The 21,854-nt window shown below is 41.6% G+C and overlaps 1 protein-coding gene across 1 annotated transcript in view; it reads left to right on the top strand.

Annotated features, from left to right (window-relative positions):
* Positions 1–20,928, top strand: part of LOC143038614 (uncharacterized) — a 29,807-nt gene extending 8,879 nt beyond the window's left edge. Inside the window, exons 2-5 of the mRNA XM_076208066.1 lie at positions 6,444–6,566; positions 7,639–7,801; positions 15,653–15,799; positions 19,986–20,928. Of these exons, the coding sequence (XP_076064181.1) occupies positions 6,444–6,566; positions 7,639–7,801; positions 15,653–15,799; positions 19,986–20,785 (1,233 nt within the window). The 3' untranslated portion in view covers positions 20,786–20,928. The remainder of the gene's footprint in view (positions 1–6,443; positions 6,567–7,638; positions 7,802–15,652; positions 15,800–19,985) is intronic.
* The last annotated feature ends 926 nt before the right edge of the window (positions 20,929–21,854 follow it).

The raw sequence follows: 21,854 nt of genomic DNA, 5'->3' as shown, positions 1-21,854 counted from the left end.
TACTCAGGAAATATACATAATAAATTTTGATATAATTATTTTAAAAATTACAAAAAATAATTAAACATGCCATCAATGCTACTCACCAATGGGGAAGCCCTTGGCCTGGATGACCTGCTGGAGTCTCTTGGGGACAGAATCAGCCAAGTCCTGACAGTGGGAATCAGGAATATCCTCCCACATCTTCTGGATGGTTATCTCAAGCTTAGGAATTGTAGTCGTGTCCTCTGGATGAAGGTGTGCCTGGGTGATGTCCCAAAAGTTTTCTATGGGGGAAATATTGGATGACTGACCAGATCAATCCTCTATGTAGTTGACTTCACTATCACTGATCCACCTTCTGGCCGCCCTTGAGTTATTGCAAGGGGTGCTGTCCTGCTGAAGGGTCTCGCACCCAGTTTTCATGAAACATTCACCAAATTTTTTCTGCAGAAGGTTAATATAGTGCTCATAGTTGACAGCCTGGCCCTTGGGGAGTATTACAAGGTTTCCCAAACCACTATAGCCAAGGACGCCCCATACCATAAGATAGGGTGGATGCTTAAACCTCGTCACCGTCAAGCGTGGAAAGAGAGTTCCACACCTTTGTTCCCTTGCTCTCACTTATACAAAAGATCGCTTCATTAGTCCAAAGAACCTTTTGCCACTGAACAAGGTCCCAGTCTTTATGATCCTTGGCAAATTGGGCACAGCAGTGCTTTTGTTTTGCAGTGATGAGGGGCTTCACATGTGCTTTCACATTTGGGTAATTTAACCGCTTTTGAATATTTTCCTGAATTGCCCTGAAGGAGACGTCACTGAATTGAAGGTTATTTTCCTTCAATTCCTTTGCAGTCATAGAAGGGTTAAGGTTCAACTGATGTTTTACAAGCCTTAACGCCTTTGGGGAAATCTTCAGGGCCTTGCATGATTGTGGATGGGCAAGGTATTAACCCCTCCACCCACATGCCATTTTGTTAGGAGTTGGGACACAGTACACTCAGTCACGTCTGTTGCCTTGGCTATTTCTCGATTATTCTTCCCCACTTTGTGTAGTTCAATCTCTTTCACAATGTTTTCATGCACTGTGCGATTTCCAGGCATCATGCAAAGGACACGGCACACCCCAAATTCAGTGAACACTATGAGGAAAAACAAAGAAACTCGGTGACGTGAAAAAAGAAAAACACTTCCACTGAAGGACAGTCACACACTGACTGGCTTTGTCTCCTTTGGCTATTGCATGGGTGGATAGCTGAAGGTTACCAATTAGTCACTTTCTCCCATATGGTTGTTGTGAATGAGATATCACATGGGTCCCAAAAATGTGGACCGTTATACATACTCAATAGGTTTGCACAAAGGTCTGCACTAACTGTATCTCTTCACTTACTAGTATAGCCACTCCTCTCCCTTGTCCTCTTTTCACTCCTGGCACACTCCCAAACTCAAACTCGCCCCGCCCTTTCAACTTAGTTTCACACAGTGCAAATACATCCATCACAGAAACATACTGCCAATCCCTTCCCTTTTACTCTCATCTGTACCACATCCACCCACATTAAAAGACTCAAACCTTAGGATTGTGGTTGAAAAATTCATCCCAGACTTTTTTTCTTTCTTTTCTTTTCTTTTCTTCTTTCTTTCTTTTCTTTTTTTCTTTAAATAGGAATGTCCCCTTTGGGCTACAGAGAGTAGCATGCCTAGTCCTATCCCCGTCCCATTATTATCATTATTTAATTATTTATTTATTGTCACCTTTTATGACGCAAGTGGGAACACTCATTGGCAGTATTCTTTCTCCCCTACCACAGGGTTTGGCGAAAAAGGAAATGAATATTCAGTTTTAAGAATGGGGGGACAGTATAATAGAAGGACAATTGCAGTATAATAAAGTAGCATAATTTTTCATGAAATGGAAGAGGTTAAATCTGAATTTGTCAAATTTAAATCCATTACTGTGAGTCCTATCCTATTCTCTTTATATGATTACCTTGTCAGCATCACCCTTGTTGAAGCCCTTGATCCATTTAACACCTCTATTAGATCACCTTGCACTCTATGTCTTTCCAGAGAGTGTAAAATAAGGTGCGTAATCCTGTACTCCTGAGCCCTTGTATCATTTTGATCATTCTCCTCTGCACTGATTATAGTGAATTGATGTCCATTCAAAAGGACGGAGACCAAAACTGCACAACATAGTCAAGGATGAGTCTAACACTAAATAAAGTTTGCTAACTACCTCTGCACTTTTATTTGTAACTGCTGTAGCAATAAAACCTAATGCTCTGTTAGCTCTATTCCAGGCACAAATGCACTATTTTCTGATTTGAGGTCAGAACTCGCTACCACTCCCAAGTCTCTCTCACATTCAAGTTTTCTATAAAAAGGTGTTTTCTAAGTTATATCTACTTTCTGGGTTGTGTAAATTTATGTTTAACACACTCCATTTTGAAATATTTAAGTTCATTTGTCATTTCACTGACCATGCAAACAATTTGTTTAGATCTTCCAGCAGTATCTTGGTGTCCTGACCTAATTTGATGCCCTATTTAAATGTTTGTCTGCAGACTTTCAAGCATCACTAATAATCCCATTTCCCAGGACATTTATATACAAAATTAACAGTGGAGGACCCAAAACCAGGCTCTGGGAATATCCATTAGTAACACTCCCCCATTTGGATTTTACACTGTTAATCCCTTCCATATGATGACTCCTATGTAGGCGTCATGATGCTCGAATGGATATATGAGGATGCCGGCATTGGTGTCTTGATTATATTTATGTTGTAGTTGTAGTGGAGGGACCCCCTATTCTGTGAACTGATTTGATAATTTTTTCTGTGGTTATTAATATTCAGAGTGAAAGAGAACAAGTAATACAGCTGTAACTATATAATGTGAGTACTGTGGTGCAAAATTGAATTATCATACATCAGGCAGCTGATGCTGCCCACAAGAGTTTGACTTGCATTGAAAAGGTTAATGGTGAACTACAGTTTTCTGTCACAGGTCCATGTTCTAATCCACTCAAACACTTCTTTGTATGCCATGGACTTGGACTTTACTTAGTAGTCTCTGGTGGGGCACCTTGTTGAATGCTTTACTGAAGTCAAGGTTAACATCGTAATTATCATTGTTATCCGATGCCTGGTAAACATTTGTGTAAAAGGATAGAAGATTAGTTACAAATGCCCTACCCTTTGTGAACCCATTCTCTGAGTCATGAATCAAATTATGTCTCTTGATGTTATCTCAGATTCTATTAGCTATGATTAATAATAATACCATATTTACCAGTAACCAACGTCAAACTGATTGGCCTGTAGTTGTGCATAGACGATTTATTATCCTATAAAAAAACAGGAACAACATTTACCTACCCCTAAGAAATAGGTACGAATCTCATGTCTATCAACTTACTAAATACTTCTATTATCTGGTTGCAGATTTCGAATTACACTCTAAGCACTCTTGTAAAAATTTTGTCTGGACCCAGGGATTTTGTAGCTTTCACTTTGGTACAATGATGCCTACACAGGTGTCATGAGGCATGAGTGGGTACACGAGGATGTCATCGTCGGCATCATGATTAATATATATATTTTTTGTAGCTGTACATGAGTTACTACCAGATTCTGTGAACTGGATTGATCATATTTTCTGTGTTTATTATTACTCAGGAAGCTCGCTGGCTGAGCAGGTTAGGGCGTCGTTACTTGCGTCGAAGGTCAAGGGGATGGCAGTTCAAATCCTGCCACCAGCAAAGTTAAACCAAGGGCATGGCTCATTAAATTCCACGCTACAAAGTCCTCTGTAAGAGGCACCATCCTAACATTCTGATAGGGGGAAGTTATTGACGTTAAGCCATATCATCATCATCATTATTACTCAGAGTAAGAGAGAAAGAGTAATACACCAGTGACTTTATAGTTTATAATGCGAGTAATGTGATGAATCATACATATGGCAGCCGATGCTGTGTGCAAGAATTTGACTTGTACCGAAGTTGTTAAGTCTATCAGTCCATTTTACTACTGTTTCCTTGTTAATGTGTTAGTTGGTCTACTTCCCTCATCCTCACTGAAGATGGGGTCACAGTCAGGTACTATATACCTCTCCTTTGTAAATATTGTAAGTAAATATTTATTGATCACCTTTCTCATTTTTTCCTCTGAATCTATCAAGACATCTTCGTCAGTTTAAATTGGGCTTATCCTTTTATTTTTTGTTCTGTAGAAATGAAAGAAGCCTCTTGGGTTGGATTTTGTTTGTCTGGCAATCTTAATTTCATAGTTAACTATTGCTGTGCAATTTTTTTTTTTTTTCTCCAGTATATCCTTTTTGTTATACTTAGATCTAGGTTGTTTCCTCATTTTTTATTATGATGCAAAGCCCTTTTTTTTCTGATCTCATTTTTCAACATATCCATCATTCATTTAGGAGTAGTGGGTCAGGGGTTAAAGAAAATGGAGAAAAGTGGGAAATAAGGCAGTTGTTTGCTGACGACACTGCGCTTGTAGCAGGATCAGAGGAGGGATTGAGGAAGTTAGTGACAGAGTTTGAGAAGGTGTGTGAAAGAAGGAAGCTGAAGATACATGTGGGCAAAAATAAGGTGATGAGTTGTACAAGGGGAGAGAGTGACAGAAGGTTGGAAGTGAGCATTAAGGGAGACTGGAGGAAGTGGATAGTTTTAGATACTTGGGTGTGAATGTGGCAGGAAAGGGAGGAGTAGTGGTAGAATTTAGGTTGAGAGAAGAGAGTAAATGCCTTGGTGGATTAAAAAGTGTAATGAGAAATAGAAATCTGGGGATGGATGCTAAGAGGAGGTTATATGAAGGAGTGAGTGTGCCGACAGCACTGTACGGGGCAGAAACATGGAACATAAGAGAGGAGTTTGAATGTGTTTGAGATGAAATGTCTGAGAAGTATGATAGGGGTTACTAGGGTAGATAGAGTGAGAAATGAGGAGGTGAGAAGGAGAACAGGGGAGGAAAGGGAGTTGGGAGATAGGGTTGATGAAAGTGTATTAGAATGGTTTGGACACATAGAAAAAATGAGTGAAGAAAGATTAGTAAAAGAGGTGGAAGGCAGAGGTAGAAGGAGTGAATATGAGGAGGCATCCTAGGATGAGATGGATGGATGGGGTAAAAGGGGCATTATGAAAGAGAGGAATGTCTGTTGAGGAAGGATGGGAGAGGACAGAAGACAGGAGTGAATGGAGAATGGTTGTGTATAGACGATGCTGTGATGCATGAGGGGGAGTGGGTGGGGGATGGGGGGGTGAGGAAGTATATATATGAAATAATTTGACACAGCCCGAAGGGATTTCTTCCCGTCTTCTCCTTTTCTTCATGAGGGGACAGAGGGTTGGGGTTGCTGAATTAATGAAGCAGCCTTGCTGTGGATGTGCTGTGTCTTGTGACACTGCTTCTGACCCAGGGCAGTGGACAGGATGCAGGGATGACCTGTCATCCAGGAGGTGCCAAGATGAGAGGAAGGGAGGAGTGTGGAGTATGTAGGGAATGGAATGGGTGGGAGTGGTTTCTATGCCTTTTTCTTTTTGGCTACCCCCTGTGGGGAAAAGCCTTGGTATATGTATGTAGTATTCTCCCTTATCACTTATAAGTAAATAAACTTACACTGGTTAGGTTACTGTACATTTCATGTGGACTGCCAACCTTGCTTTTAACCTCAGGGCCTTGCTTGCTTGTATATGACCTCATCTGGAAATCTCATACCTCCCTCTTTGATCTGACCTTGGTCTAGACCCCTGACTATGCTAATGACCTCCAGGTTGATTGCGTACTAGACCTTGCTATGCTTTTCATCTGGATAGGTTAGGGTAGGTTTGACTCAGAAATTACACCTTGACTGTTGTGGGGAGAGAGGTGATACAAAATAAACGATTATTGGAATGAGTCTTGTATCACCCCGAAGATCATCAAGAATGACTCCATCATACCTGCTTCCAAATCATCTCCAAGTATTATAGCAATACCAGATCAGATTTGACCTGGCAACAGACATCAAGGATGCAGTCACCAGAGCATGTTTTACACTGTCCTGCATTTATTCCAGAAAACTACAGATTATTTTCATTGTGTGACCTATGACCAAATTTAGTGGCCATGGCTGACTTTCTTTGTGGTTCTTCTGCATGAGGGAACCAGCACAATGATTGATTGTGATCAGTTGTAGTACATTTGATATATGATATAATTTAGTTTCTTAGAAATGTACATGCATACATATATCAAGGTTTTTTTTTTTTTTCCTTACAAGGGACATAGCCAAAGTCAAAGGCATAAATCCATTCCCACCCATTTCATCACCACATACTCCACTCCCATGCACCACCTCTCCCTCCCTCTTTTCTTGGCTCCTCCTGGATGATGGGTTATTAGAAATGTAGTGGTTACAGAATATTATTTCTTTTGTCTTATTTATTTTGTGTTTCAGGTGTTAGAGGGATTGGTAGACAATCCTGATGAATGGGATATTGTTAAAGAAAATGGACCCCTTACAACAGAAGACTTGACAGGGAACAAGGAGCTGTACCTTATACGGATGCCACTTGGAATGGTAAGACCTAAAGAATTGAATTGAAGAACCATTTAACAAGATGTATTAGAAGGAAGTGAAAAGAATGAGGGTGGGAGTGAGTCAGGAGAAGGTAAATGGTGCAGACAAATGTTAATGGAAAGGTAGGCTGTAAGAGAAAAGTGGGTAGAGTATTTCAGGGATGTGTTGAATATAGGAGAGGTAAGGGAGGGTTTCATTGTGGCAGTGGGAAATGGCAAGAAAATGAAAGTGATAGGAGTGGAGAATGGTAGAGCATACTTCCTTCCCTTAAGCACACATGAAACAATCTCACAAGCGAATCCACTATAACTGCTCCTCCCTTTGTCAGGGACTTCACATGACACACATCTAATCCAGGAACTTTACCAGCTTTCATTGCTTTCAGTGGTATTTGTATTTTCAGTTTTCCTATAGCCTACCATTCCCCTCTCCTGTCACATTCATTTTCCTAGTATCTCCCACTGTTTACTATCACCATTTCCCTTCCAGTACACATATATTTAACATCTTTCCACTCAGGCTTCTTTCTACCACCACATATCTCCATAGCACTTTCTATAAAATTTCTATGTTAAACACCCACCCTACCACAATCTGTTAGCCTCTTGGCCTCTTTCACTTTACATTTTGTTTTCACCATTATTCTGTACCTATCATATACTTCCCCATTTCTTCATTGCAACTAATTTTCATTCAAGTTATTTTCCTGTTTTCTGGTGCATAGGTTTGAAGCTTAATATGGAGAATTGCTTTTTCACATAGGATTAGTAAGCTAAAACTGTTGTAGGATACTTGCTGGCCAAGTGGGTTGGAGCATCTTGCTGGCCAAGTGTGTTAAAGCATCGCTACCTGTGGCGGAGATCAAGGTGATGGCAGTTTGAACCCTGCCACCAGAGAGTTGGGCCAAGGATTCATGAAATTCCATGCTACACAGTGCTTTGTAAGGGGTACCATCCTAGCCTCCTGATAGGGGGGAGTTTATGACAAAATCAAATCAGGTTCGAAGATCATTTGGAGAATTGTTTTTCTCATGAAATTATAAATATAAACTAAAATAGTTTTAACACCACAGGTTGACCCCATGCATTTGATTGATGTGGATATTAAGGATGAAGAAGAGAGTCAAATAAAAAAAATTGAAGTAAATTCTGAAATGTATGAAGCAGTCTTTTACAACTGTGGAAAGTTCCAGCCATCTTTATTTTTACCAAAAGATAACGGCACACTTCACCACAGTAAGTGAGAGTAATCATTATTGTAAGAGTATGCATGTGTAGGGTTGCCAGTTCAGACAATCACTTTCAGAGATGTGTAGTTCTAATGTATACGTAGACACTCATTGTGTATTTATCTGACTTGTTTACATTTACTTTCAACTTCCTCCTCACATATCCTCCCAAAGTCTACCTCTTAACTGCTGGAGTACCTCCTCCAACTCTACTACTAGCACAGTGTCATCTGCAAACTATACTTAGTTCATTACCAGGACCGGATTTTCTAATACCATGTCCACATGGGTGAGCTGTGCCCAGCAGGCTGTGCCCTAACCAGGCAAAATCTCCAGACTGCCTGCGATGGTGTCCACACAGCTGACTATGGTGGTTAGTTAGCCATAAGCAGGGGTTGTGAGCGAGTGTCTAGTACAGTGCAATCACCTGGTATCACAACTTACATTCCATGAACATTCGTGTGGTCTGTACAGGTCAATTAATGTTACTGAGTCTTGTCAAGACCCGTATGCACTTGGTGTGGACATCATGTCCTACGAACTCAGTACTGAGTGGGCCTGCCTGTACCTCACCTTGTATGTTTGGCTGTGACATCAAATTCCTCCCACTACCTTCAAATAGCACTGGGAATGGGCAGTTTGATGGTTTGCCCACTAAAGGTGCCCATAGACAGGCAAACTCATTGTGCCCAATGGACAGTGCTCGACTGTGTGGACATGGCGTAATAGGCATAGTAGGCCTTAGGGTCCATGGATAACTGGGGGTCCACAGAAACTAATTTGTCAAGCAAGAATGATAAAGAGGACACTCACCAAAAATGAGTGAAATTAGGGAGACATTGTATTAAAGTGCAATAAGCATCTTTTCAGTGAATGTATATAATGGATACTGAAACATGGCATATTTTTATATATTTGGGAATCCACTGATGAGTTTGGCCTAGGACCCACAAGTAGGTAAATTTGGCGTTGTTCACTTACTCCCACTTTCACTCACTCTAAACTCCTGCCCATCACCCATATGTTTACCACTTATACCACTCAATTCAGGAGGAGCCAAGATAAGAAGGAGGAACGGGATGAATGGGAGTGGAGTATGTGGGGATGGAATGGATGGGAATGGATTTTATGCCTTTGTTTTTTGGCTACCTCCCTTGTAATGGAGAAAAAGCCTTTGATATATGTATGTATGTATAATTATCACCTTGCCTGTTCAATTTGTACATGGAGGGGATAGTGTGAGAGGTGAACACAGGGGTAAAGGATCAGGGATTGGAGATGGTTAAGGGAACTGGAGAAAAGTGGGAGGTAAGCCAGTTATTGTTTGCTGACGACACTGCATTTGTGGCAGGATCAGAGGACAGATTGAGGAAGTTAGTGACAAAGTTTGGGAAGGTGTGCTAAAGAAGGAAGCTGAAGATAAACATGGATAAAAGTAAGGTGATGAGATGTACAAGGGGAGAAAGTGGCAGCAGACTGGAAGTGAGTATAAAGAGAGAGAGACTGGAGGAAGTGGATAGTTTTAGATATTTGGGTGCGAATGTGACAGGAAATGGAGTGGAGGTGGAGGTTGATTGTATATTGAAAGAAGCAAGTAAATGCTTTGCGGGATTAAAAAGTGCAACGAAAAATAGACATTTCGGGATGGATGCTAAGAGGAGATTGTATGAAGGAGTGATTGTGATGACAGCACTGTATGGGACAGAAACATGGAACATAAGAGAGGAAGAGTGGAGGAGTTTTAATGTATTTGAGATGAAGTGACTGAGAAGTATGATAGGGGTTACTAGGCTGGATAGAATGAAAAACGATGAGGTGAGGAGTAAAATGGGGATGGTAAGGGAGTTGTTGTTGTTGTTGTTGTTGTTGTTGTCGTTCCCTAGACTGTCTGTCCGAGCAGTCCCGTCTCCCCAAGGAATGCCATAGCCGAAACTGGGTTTTCCCACAAATCCTTTATAGAGCGTATGTTGTGTTGTTTGCGTGCATGATTGTGTATAATGCAGTCTTCCATTATGTGTTGTATGGTATGGGGTGAAGTGTTACATCCTGGGCAGCTGTTCACAATGCGGTCATCCAGCCTCTTCTGGTAGCTTAGAAGTGCTGGGTGGTGACCGCACCGCAGTCTGGCCAAGTGGACTCTGTCCTTTCGTGGGAGAGAGGATTCAGAAGGGTGGATATCAGGGGGTCTGGTATGCAGCAGTGTGTTGTCTTTCAGTGTGTTAATGGAGCGGTGAGTGATATGATTATGAATATGTTTCCGGAGGCTGGTATTTGGTGGTTGTGGAGGAAGAGAAGAGAGTATCTGTGCGTGATAAAGGTCTTTGGGTGTTGTTTTAATGTTTCTTGGTGTGTGTGGGTGTTCTGCTATGTAGTGTAGCGGGTGTAATGTGTTTGTGGTGGCTGCGGCAAGTGTTTGTGTGCCTCTCATGTCGAGGTGGTCCTTGACTTTGAGGACTTATGTTTCATGGTGTAAATGGTCTGTAGGTGTTGTATTTGTGCAGCCTGTAATTGTTTTTAGGGCTTTGTTTTGTATGATTTGAAGGGTGTTGTGGTGTGTCTCACTGAGATTAGGAGCCCATGCAGGACTCTCATAATTCAACACTGAGCGTATGCATTGTTTGTATATTGTTATATTAGTTTCTTTGTTTTGTCCAAATGTTGTTCCAGTGATTGAATTAAGTGCGTTAAGTCTGGGTGTACATTTGTTTTTTATGTTTGTGATGTGTTGTTTGAAAGACATGGATGTATCGTATGTTACACCAAGAATTTTCGGTGTGTTTGTGTGTGGTATTAGAGTGTTGTTGATGTAGAGATGAGGTATGTATTTGTGTTCTTTTGTCCAGTTGGTGAGAAGTGTTGCTGTAGATTTGGTTGGAGCTATTTTGAGTCTGTTTGTGATGAACCATGTGTTGAGTGTGTCAAGGTATGGCTGGATTATTTCTGCAGCTTTGTCTGTGTTACGATGTGTGCATGTGATTGTTATGTCATCTGCGTAGGAAGAGATTTGTATTTCTGAGGTGTCTGGCGTGGGTAAGTCATGCATGTATAGATTAAATAGTGTGGGGGATAGAACCGAGCCCTGTGGTACTTTGTTCTTAATGTTTCTGATGTGCGATGATTGGCCATTATATGACACGTAAGCATTCCTACCTGCCAGATAATTGGCCAGCCATCTTTTGGTGTTATTGTGCATGTCTGTGTTATATATTTTATTTGTTAGGTTGTGGCGGGGGATAGCATCAAAAGCTTTACTAATGTCTAATGTTATAAGAAGTGTTCTTTGGTGGGGCCTATCTGAATTGATGCCATCTAAAATTCTTTGTGTGAGGTTTGTCAGAAGAGTGTTTGTGGAGTGTAGTGGCCTAAAACCGTGTTGTGAGTCAGCAAGGGGAATATGTGGTGTGACAAGTTTAAGTATTAGGCGTTCAATGACTTTAGAGGGGGTGCAGAGAAGTGTGATTGGACGGTGCGATGTTGGGATTGTTGGGTCTTTGTTCGGTTTTGGAATGGTGATTATTTTACCATGCTTCCAGATGTCAGGTATAGTGTTGTGTGAATAGCTGTAGTTTGCAATGTTTGTGAGTGCATGTATACCTTGTGGTCCAATGTGTTTTAGGTGGATGTTGCTTATGTTATCAGGGCCACAGGCAGATGAGTGCTTGAGACTATGTATTATGAGTTTTGTCTGACTGTCTATGAAGGGTATATAGTCTGAGTCTGTGGGAAAGTCTTTCTTACGTCGAATGGTGCGTCGGTCGTCAGGGTGAGAAGTGAGATGGCTTTTCTGTGCAAAATGACGTATGAGTGCGTTTGCTTGTTGTCTGTTTGAGGGTAGATTATCTGTTGTTGTGATTATTGCTGCGTGAGAGCGTGTAGTGTTACTGTTGGAAAGTGTAATGCTGTTGAGTGTTTTGTACAATTTGCTGGTGTTTGTTTTGAGATCAAGTGTATTGATAAAGTTTTGCCAATTTTGTGTTTTTTGTTCATGTATTTTATTGGCAATCACAGTGTTTAGTGTTTGTATTTGGTCTGCTATGTTTTGAGGGATAGGTGTGGGGGTACCGTGTTTAAGTGTGTCACGTTGTCTGATGAGGCTTTGGATTTCTGGTGTGAAGTTGGGGTTGTGTGATTTTCTGTTGCCTCTAGGGATGTATCTCTTGTCTGCATTTTGTATGATTGTATTAAAAGTGTGCACAGCATTGTTTATGTTTGTGATTGGTGTACTGTTAAGTGTTTCAAAATGTTGTTCTGTCTCTTCAATAAAAGCTTCCCAGTTAGCTCTCTTGTAATTGGTGTAAGTGTGTCTGTGGCCAATTGGGGTGCATCTTGTTTTGGTGATGATGATTGGAAGGTGGTCAGAGCCAAGGGTTCCGACCACTCTCCATGATGTTGTTGGGGTTAGGCAGGGGGAGCAAAAGGTGATATCAGGAGAGGAGGGAGTGTAGAGGGCTTGGTGTGGGATATGTGTATGATTATGTGTGTTGTTCATGATAGTCAATGAGTCAAACTGAGTCTGTATATCAAGCCCTCTGTCTGTGTCAGGGTTGTCGACATACCAGGCAGACGACTTGGCGTTGAAGTCTCCACCCATGATCAGGTTGGGGATTGAGGCTAGTTGGCTAAAATGAGGCCTGAAGGTGTCTGGAACTGTGGGGGATGATTGGGGGGGAATGTACATGTTAACTATTGTCAGTGTTGATTTGTTGCCTGTGCGGATTCGAATGGATTGGATTTCTGTTGTGTTATCTGTGGTAGGGAGGAGAATTTTGGTTGTGGCACTTGTGTCCACAAAACAGATGGAGTGGTGGATCAGGGTGATGAGTCCACCGCCATAGCCGTCAGTCCGGTCTTGTCTGATGGTGGTGTAATTATGAAATGATGGTGTTTTGTGTGAGTGTCTTAGTTTTGTTTCTTGTAAAATCGCAATGTGTATGTTGTGTTGTTTAAGAAAGTGTTCAAGTTCATGTTTTTCGTGTTAATACTGTCAATGTTGTGTTGTAATATGTTGATGTCGTGTGTTTTGTATGTGTTGTATGTTGCCGTTTGGGGTTGAGGTTGGGGTGGTAGTGGGGAAGGTGTAGGATCTGGGTCAGAGGTGGGGAAAGGAGAGATCGGGGACAAAGGAAGGGGAGTACTGATCAGGGGTAAGGGCAAAGGGAAATTGGGAGTGGGTAAGGGTGCTGGGTGTGGTTGGGGAGGTGGGAGTGGGGTTACTGGAGGGCAGGTAGAACATGTCCAAGTGTTTGTGTATTGGTTTGTGTCAGCAAGTGTTGTACAAGTGAGGTGGGCCCAGTTTTTGCACATATTGCACTGAACTGAGCCCTTTGTCTGTCTGCTCGAAGTAATGGGTTTAGAGCATGTTGGGCATGTGTATTTTGTGGTGGGCCCAGGATTGCTCTCTACATCTCCAGCTAAAAGTAGAAGAAGAGGGGTGATCGCCGGAAAATCACCCCTCGGTGCAGAAAAAACGTAATATTGCATGTTGGGAAAAAGGATTGTGGTACTCCCCAAGGTAGACGTAGCTCCTCTTGGGGATTGGTGCCACCTGCGTAGAGCCGGTGGCCAGGGGTGGTTGCTGCCGTTTGGCCCCCAACTCTTGGGGTTGGGGGGTGGTCCCATGACGTAGACGCTGCAGCTCCAGGACCTGGAAAAGGAGTTGGGAGATAGGGTTGATGAAAGAGTATTGGGATGGTTTGGATACATCGAAAGAATAAGTGAAGAAAGATTAGTACAAGAGGTGTGGAAGGCAGAGGTGGAAGAAGTGAATATGAGGGGGTGACCAAAGATGAGATGACTGGATAGGGTAAGGGGGCCATTGGGAAGTAGGGGAGTGTCTGTTGAGGAAGGACAAGAAAGGATGGAAGATGGGGGTGAGTGGTTGTGTGTGAATGATGCTGTAATGCATGAAAGGGAGTGGGTGGGGGATGGGGGATGAGGGAGTATGTTTGAAAAATAATTTGACACAGCCAGAAGGGATTTCTCCCCACCTCTTTTTCTGTGAGAGGGGGGGTCACTGATTTAATGGAGTGGCCTTGCTGTGGATGTGCTGTGTCTTGTGACACTGCTTCTAACCCAGGGCAGGGCGAGATGTAGGGATAACCCATCATCCAGGAGCCAAGATAAGAGGGAAGGAGTGGGGTGAATGTGAGTGGAGTATGTAGGGGATGGAATGGATGGGAGTGGATTTTATGCCTTCTTTTTTTTTTTTTTTTTTTTTGGGGGGGGGGGGGCATTTGGTATATGTATGTACCACTCAATACATGTACATGTTGAACAACCATGGTGATATTGCACATCCCAGTTGCAGCCCAACCTTCATCTCAAACCACTCTCATTCTCTACCCTGAAATGTTTGTTAACCATGTCTTGTCATTGTTGTAGATGTCTGTCTTTATGATTTTTTGATAGTGTATGTCTAGAAACTTTATCTTATGACTTGTTTATGTCTAGTTACCAAGCCATTTCTTTTTGTTGATGCTTTATTAAATCCTTACATCATTCAATAGTGTGATATTTGTAAGAAGTATGCTGGTGGAGTGGCCCTCCTTAAATCCATGTTAGGTTGGTTATCTTTCTGCTGTTAGTGTTTCTATCAAATTAAATGTATGTATGTATGCTTTTTCATTGTCTTGCAACATTGTTTCTGACCCAAAGCAGTGAGCAGGATACAGGGATGACCCATCATCCATGAGGAGCTAAGATGAGAGGGAGGAAAGGGTGGTGGATGGGAGTGGATGAATGCCTTTGACTTGGCTACCTCCCTTTTAAGGGGGAAAACCCCTCAGTATGTAGATAGATAGCTTGTTCATGATATTACATTTCTGTTCTGGTGATGATATTTTTCCTTGGGTTGCACCAACTGCATCATGAGTGTAAGTGATAACTTTAAAAACTCTAAGGTAGTGGAACCCATTTATACTCAGAAAACGGATCATTTCATTAACTGTGAAGGTACCTTAAATAGATTCCATCATGAGATATATGTGTTGAAAAATTACCACCCTCTCTTACCACAGCCCAACCTACTATAGCCATACCTGCTCTAGTACCTTCTTTCTTCCCTCTCATTCCCTCCCCAGTCTGTATGAAAATGCAGACAAGGCAGTTATGGCATGCAGGCACATCATGACAACCTGACTTGTGCAATGGGGGTTAGTAGTCATGACCCTGTAAAGAGGTGGAGGTAGACAAGCTCAGGCTGTTGGGCCCTGTTGTAGAAGTGCTGCATCTTGCTGCATTGCCTCTTACCTGAGTAATGTGATTGGGGACAAGGATGGCCCTTCATCCAGTAGGTACTAAAATGGGAGACAATGGCTGTTTTTTTTGGGTAGTTGTGGGATGACTGTAGAGTGGGTGTATGGTTTGTTTTGGCCAACCCCACGAAGAGGGAAAAGGTCTTTTGGTGGGCAGTATATATGTACAGTATAGTCTTTTATTGGCGTATATTGATTTTAATTGAAGTGGATTTAGAAATATCTTTGTACTTTTATCTAAAACAATGTATTTTTTTTTTACTGTAGTTAATGGTATATGAATATAGTACATACACATAGCAAAGGCTTTTTCCCCCTTACAAGGGAGGTAGCCAGTGAATTTAGCGATAAAAGATATTACATTTTTGGCATAATTCACTCATTCTTCAGTACTGTTGAAGCTGTCTTGAATGTTCCACATTTTCATTCTATGTTAGTTTTTTTTATATATATATCAATACACTATTTATTTAATTTAGGGATTGCATTATTAATGTAAGTATATATTATGTTGCACTACTCATCAGAGGGCATCTTTGAAGTCACATTTACCATGTAGAGGAGGTAATGGCTGATAAATGTATATGTATATCTTTTCATTTCAGTCCAAGAGAAGCTGAAGGGTCAGATTTTATTGCAAAAGGGCTTGAATACCTCATCAAGAGTTCCTGTAATTGATATTGAGGCCTTAAAAAGTGTCATTCATTCTCCACCCTCTGACCTGAAAACCAGACCATTTCTCCAGTATGAAGGTTTGTTTTGAAGTCTAAAGACTTCTATTTTTTACATACTTTATTTACTTATACACTTTAGGTATAAGTTCACCCAACCTTCTATGAATCCCATATCAAGATCTTGCAGCCCTCTTTGTCTTAACATCTGTCTAAGAAGAGGGAGGTAAGGTCTTAAGGTAGTATTTGAAACCATCTAGTGATCTATCTATATACATACCTATACCAAAGGCTTTTTCCCCCTTACAAGGGAGGTAGCCAAAATGAAAAAGGCATAAAAACCATTACCACCTATTCCATCCTTAATACACTCCACTCCCCTCCACCCTCTACCCTCTTATCTTGGCACCTCTTGGATGACAGGTCATCCCTGCATCTTGTCCTCTGCCCTGGGTCAGAAGCAGTGACTCAAAACACAGCACATCCACAGCAAGGCTGTTTCATTAAATCGGCGACCCCCCTCTCTGTCCCCTCATGCATAAAAGGAGAAGACAGGAAGAAATCCCTTCGGGCTGCATCAAATTTTTCTCATACATACTACCTCACCCTCATACTACCTCATATGGGCCTGGCAGTGAGAAGAGTGTAGAAGAAATGGAGGCCTTTCGGATAGATTTAAATGAGTGCATAGAGGATTTAGGGAGAAATGTCAATGTAATAGTACTGGGAGACCTTAATGCTAGGGTAGGAAATGGTCCAATTGATGGAGTGGTTGGGAAATGTGGAGTTCCAGGAAAGAATCGTAGTGGAGAGTTGATGGTGGAAATGTGTCTTGAAAGAGAGTTGATGATAGCAAATACAGTGTTTCGGAAGAAAGTCAAGCATAAGTACACATGGGAGAGGGTGGTGGAGGGAAGGGTGGTAGATAGAGCGTTAATGGATTATGTAGTGGTAAATAGGACTATGATAGGAAGAGTTAAGAATGTACATGTGCTTAGGGGAGAGGGTGGGGGAATATCAGATCATTTTTTGGTGGAAGTTAAGTTGAGAGTGGAGGATAAATGGAGAAAGAGGAAAGGGACAAAAGGTAGGGAGGTTCTTAGAGTGAACTCTTTGAATGAAAAGAAAAAGGAGAAGGAGTACGAAAAGAAGCTGAAGGAGGAGTGGGTGGGAGTGAAGGATAGAGTAGAGCTAGGTGTGGAGGAGGAATGGGGATGGTTCAAGGAGGGAGTCATAAAGTGTGCAAGGATGGTGTGTGGAACAAGAAGGACAGGAGGAAATAGAAGGAAGGGTAGTGAATGGTGGGATGAGGAAACAAAGAAGGTTGTAGAAGAGAAGAAGCGAGCTTTCACAGATTGGTTACAAAATAGGACAAGGGAGTCATATGAGAGGTACAAAGAAAAGAAAAGAGAAGTAAAGCAAAAGGTAAAGGAGGCAAAGAGGAGAGCAGATGTGAAATGGGGTAAGAGTAAGACAGAAAATTTTGAAAGTAATAAAAAGATGTTTTGGAAAGAAATTAAGAGAGGAAGAGGAGGCGAATCAAGTAGAGAAGAAAAGGTAAAAGGTGCAGATGGAGAGATGATAATGGAAGAGAAGGCAGTAAGGGGAAGATGGGCAGAATATTTTAGGGAGTTGCTAAATGTGAAGGAGAATAGGGAGGGAAAGATAGCTGCAGTGGGAAATGCTAAGAAAATGAGAGTGATGAATGAGGAAAATGGAGGAGAAATAAGGAAGGATGAAGTGAAGGCAGTTGTTAAGATGATGAAAGCAGGTAAGGCACCTGGTCTGGATGGATGCCATGCAGAATGTCTGAAAAAGGGAGGTACAGTGATGGTGGACTGGTTGGTGAGGTTATTTAATGTTTGCTGGAGAGAGGGTAGAGTGCCGGAGGACTGGAGGAGTGCCTGTATAGTTCCACTTTACAAGGGAAAAGGGGACAAGTGTGAATGTAGTAGTTTCAGAGGGATTAGCTTGTTAAGTGTAATTGGGAAGGCTTATGGGAGGATCTTGATTGAGAGGATTGGGAGAGGAACAGAGGGAGTAATTGGTGAGGAACAGTGTGGATTTAGGACAGGTAGAGGTTGTGTAGATCAGATCTTTGTGGTAAGACAGATATGTGAGAAAGCTATAGGAAAGGGGAAGGATGTTTTTTGGGCTTTTATGGATCTGGAAAAGCCTTATGATAGGGTAGACAGAAAAGCACTGTGGGAGGTTATGCAGATATACAGGAGAGGAGGAAAGCTTCTGGGAGCTGTTAAGAGTTTTTACGAGAGTAGTAGAGCTTGTGTCAGGATTAGAAATGGAGAGAGTGAGTGGTTTGAGGTAAAGGTGGGACTTCGTCAAGGATGCGTTATGTCGCCCTGGCTGTTCAACTTATACATGGATGGGGTAGTGCAAGAGGTAAATGCAAGGGTAGTGGGTCAGGGATTGGAGATGGTTAAAGAAAATGGAGAAAAGTGGGAGGTGAGCCAGCTGTTGTTTGCAGACAACACTGCGCTTGTGGCAGGATCGGAGGAGGGATTGAGGAAGTTGGTGGCAGAGTTTGGGAGAGTATGTGATAGAAGAAAACTAAAGATAAATGTGGGCAAATGTAAGGTGATGAGATGTACAAGTGGTGAAAGTGGCAGTAGTCTGGAAGTGAGCATTAAGGGAGAGTGACTGGAGGAAGTGGATAGTTTTAGATACTTGGGTGCAGATGTGGCAGGAAAAGATGGAGTGAAGGTGGAGGTAGAATGTAGATTGAGAGAAGTGAGTAAATGCCTTGGTGGATTAAAGAGTGTAATGAGGAATAGACATTTGGGAATGGATGCTAAGAGGAGACTGTATGAAGGAGTGATTGTGCCAACAGCACTGTATGGGGCAGAAACATGGAACATAAGAGAGGAAGAGAGAAGGAGTTTGAATGTGTTTGAGATAAGGTGTCTGAGAAGTATGATGGGATTGGGGTTACTAAGCTAGATAGAGTGAGAAATGAGGAGGTGAGGAGGAGAACAGGAGTGGAAAGGGAGTTGGGAGATAGGGTTGATGTAAGAGTATTAGGATAGTTTGGACACATGGAAAGAATGAGTGAAGAAAGACTAGTAAAAGAGGTATGGAAGGCAGATGTGGAGGGAGTGAACATGAGGGGACGTCCTAGGATGAGGTGGATGGATGGGATGAAGGGGACTTTGGGGAAGAGGGGAATGTCTGTTGAGGAAGGACGGGAGAGGACAGAAGATGGGTGAATGGAGAATGGTTGTATATGGATGATGTTGTGATGCATAAAGTGGAATGGGCGGGGGGATGGGGGGTGAGGTAGTGTGTGTGAGCAAAATTTGATGCAGCCCAAAGGGATTTCTCCCCGTCTTCTCCTTTTATGCAATGGGGGGACGGAGAGGGGGGGTCGCCGATTTAATGAAGCGGCCTTGCTGTGTCTTGCGACACTGCTTCTGACCCAGGAGGTGCTAAGATAAGAGGGAGGGTGGAGGTGTGTGGAGTGTATTCAGGGATGGAATGGGTGGGAATGATTTTATGCCTTTTCCTTTTTGGCTACCTCCCTTGTAAGGGGGAAAATGCCTTGGTATATGTATGTATGTACTACCTCACACCCATCCCCCCATCCATTCCACCTCATGCATCACAACATCATCCATATACAACCGTTTTCCATTCACCCCTGCCTTTGTCCTCTCCCATCCTTCCTCAACAGACATTCTCCTCTTCCCCAATGCCCCTTTCACCCCATCCATCCATCTCATTCTAGGTCACCCCCTCATGATCACTCCCTCCACATCTACCAAAAGGATTCTTTCTCTTTATAAGGTGGGTGGTATTCAAAAGCAGGCTGAAATAAAACCAACTGGTTCCTCACTACCTCCTTATGAAGCCTTTGGGTTGACTTATATCTGGGAGGAGTTGATGCCAAGAGTAAGGCAGCAACTGATAATTTGTTTAATATCGCTTGTGTCTTGCAAAGTGGTAGCAATTAACAGTTAATGTAAAGATGTGATTGAAATATATAAAAAAGTTATTATATCTACCAATAGGCTTCTTCTCCTTATAAGGGAAGTAGCCAGTCAAGTCAAGAATTAGTCTTTATTAATGATTTATGTGAAAATGGCGAAGAAGTTGGGTAATGTATTTTAAACTGTGATATATTGAGCTTATAAAAAAGAGCTGCAGTGCACCAGTTCTCTCACTGCAATTAACTGATGATAGTATTTGTTATTAAACATAAGCACACGAGAGGCATTTATGATACATTAAATTAACTAGTTATCTTTTTCAGCTGATACTACAAAGAGGTTAGGAGGAGCAGTGAAAATAGAACAGACTAATGAATCCCAGTCTTCAGAGGTTAAAAAGAAAAAGAAGAAAGCAAAAGAAAAGATAAAATTAAATGGGAATGCAGGCAGCAATGAGTCTACTTTTCAAAATGAGAAGAAAGATGAAGAATTAAGGGTTGAGAGTGTCAGCAAGGAGAAATCTCCCAAAAAGAAAAAGAAGCGTAAAGAGATGGAAGCAACCATAAGTACAAACAGTGCATCAGAGTCACCAGTCAGGAAAGAAAGGGAAGAAAGCTGTGTGGATGGTGTTGGTATGTTCGAAGGGGATTTACCCAAAAAGAAGAAAAAGAAAAAAAAGACAGACAGTCTCAACAGCACAGAAGAGACACCAGTCATTTCCGGGATCAAAGAACAGAATTTGGACGTAGACTCGATGGAAATAAAATCATCCAAAAAGAAGAAAAAAGAAAATATGCAAAGTGATATGAAAAGGGATTCACATCAAATGGAGTCTCCCAAAAAGAAAGACAAGCAGAAGCAAAGTGACACAAGCATAGTTTTGGAGTCACAGGAATTGCCAAATGGGAAAAAGAAAAAGAAAAAGAAAAGACAACAGGAGGACTGTGCATCTGATGTTGATTTATTTCCTGACGATAAACCTCCTAAAAAGAAGAAAAAGAAGGAGAATGTGGACAAATTCCAAGCAGAATCCCTGAATGTAACTGTAGAGTTAGGGTCCATGTTGTTACCAAAGAAAGTAAAGACAAAGAAAAAAGAAAAGAGAGCAAAAGAGTATCATTGATGAATATTTCACTCTATTTTGACAATTGCTGGAAAACATTTATTAGCTAACAAAATCATAAGATTGTTGATTGAGAACTTTAGGTTGGAAATTTATACAATTTGTAAGCACATTAAATTAATAGCTCACAGAGTTTTATTTAATCGTTGTGTGAATAGTCCTTTACTTTTAAATTGACACACCCCGGAGAGATTTCTCCGTCTTCTCCATTTCTGCATGAGGAGGTGGAGGGGTGGGGGGGGTGATAACTGATTTAATGAAGTGGCCTTGCTGTGGATGTGCTGTGTCTTGCAACACTACTTCTGATCCAGGGCAGTGGGTGAGATGCATATGCAGGGATGACCTGTCATCCAGTAGGAACCAAGATAAGAGGGAAGGAGGGGAGTGGTGTATGTGGGGATGGAATAAATGGGAGTGGATTTTATGCCTTATTTTTTGGCTATCTCCATTGTAAGGGGGGAAAGGCCTTTGGTATGTGTATGCATGAATAGTCCTACCATGGCTGGGGTCAATTATGAGTTGAATTTAAAGAAAATAATTTGAAATCGTAAAATTATTCAAATTTATTTGATTTAATATATATCACTGAATTGATAAAATTATTCTGTGCTTGTGGCAAAATCAGAGGAAGGTATAGGGAGTTTGTGACAGTTTGGGAAGGTGTGTAATAGGAGAAAGTTGAAGGTAAATGTGGGTAAAAATAAGGGGATGAGATGTACAAAGGTAGAAGATGGCAGTGCGTTGGAAGTATTTACCTAGTTGTAATATATGGGATGGGAGCTATGCTCGTGGTGATCCGTCTTTGTATCTCTGCATCAAGTTTTATCTTAAAGTCTTGCATAGTGTTAGCACATACTGTTTTGTTGTCTAATTTGTTCCGTGTATTTATCGCTCTGTGTGGGAAACTGTTCCTTTTTAAGTTTTTTCTATAACTATCCTTTTTCAATTTTTTTCCGTGTCCTCTTGTTTGACCATTTTCCCACACTAATAGGTCGTTCCTGTCTAAAACTTCCATTCCTTTCATTATTCTGTAGATAGCAAATCTCCTCTTTCTCTTCTTTGTTCCAGA

The sequence above is a fragment of the Oratosquilla oratoria genome, chromosome 24 (assembly GCF_046742065.1).
Source record: "Oratosquilla oratoria isolate Oo_2021 chromosome 24, ASM4674206v1, whole genome shotgun sequence".
Taxonomy (NCBI): Eukaryota; Metazoa; Arthropoda; class Malacostraca; order Stomatopoda; family Squillidae; genus Oratosquilla; species Oratosquilla oratoria.
Note: the sequence above shows the minus strand (reverse complement) of the source record. Positions and strands in the feature narration are given on the sequence as shown.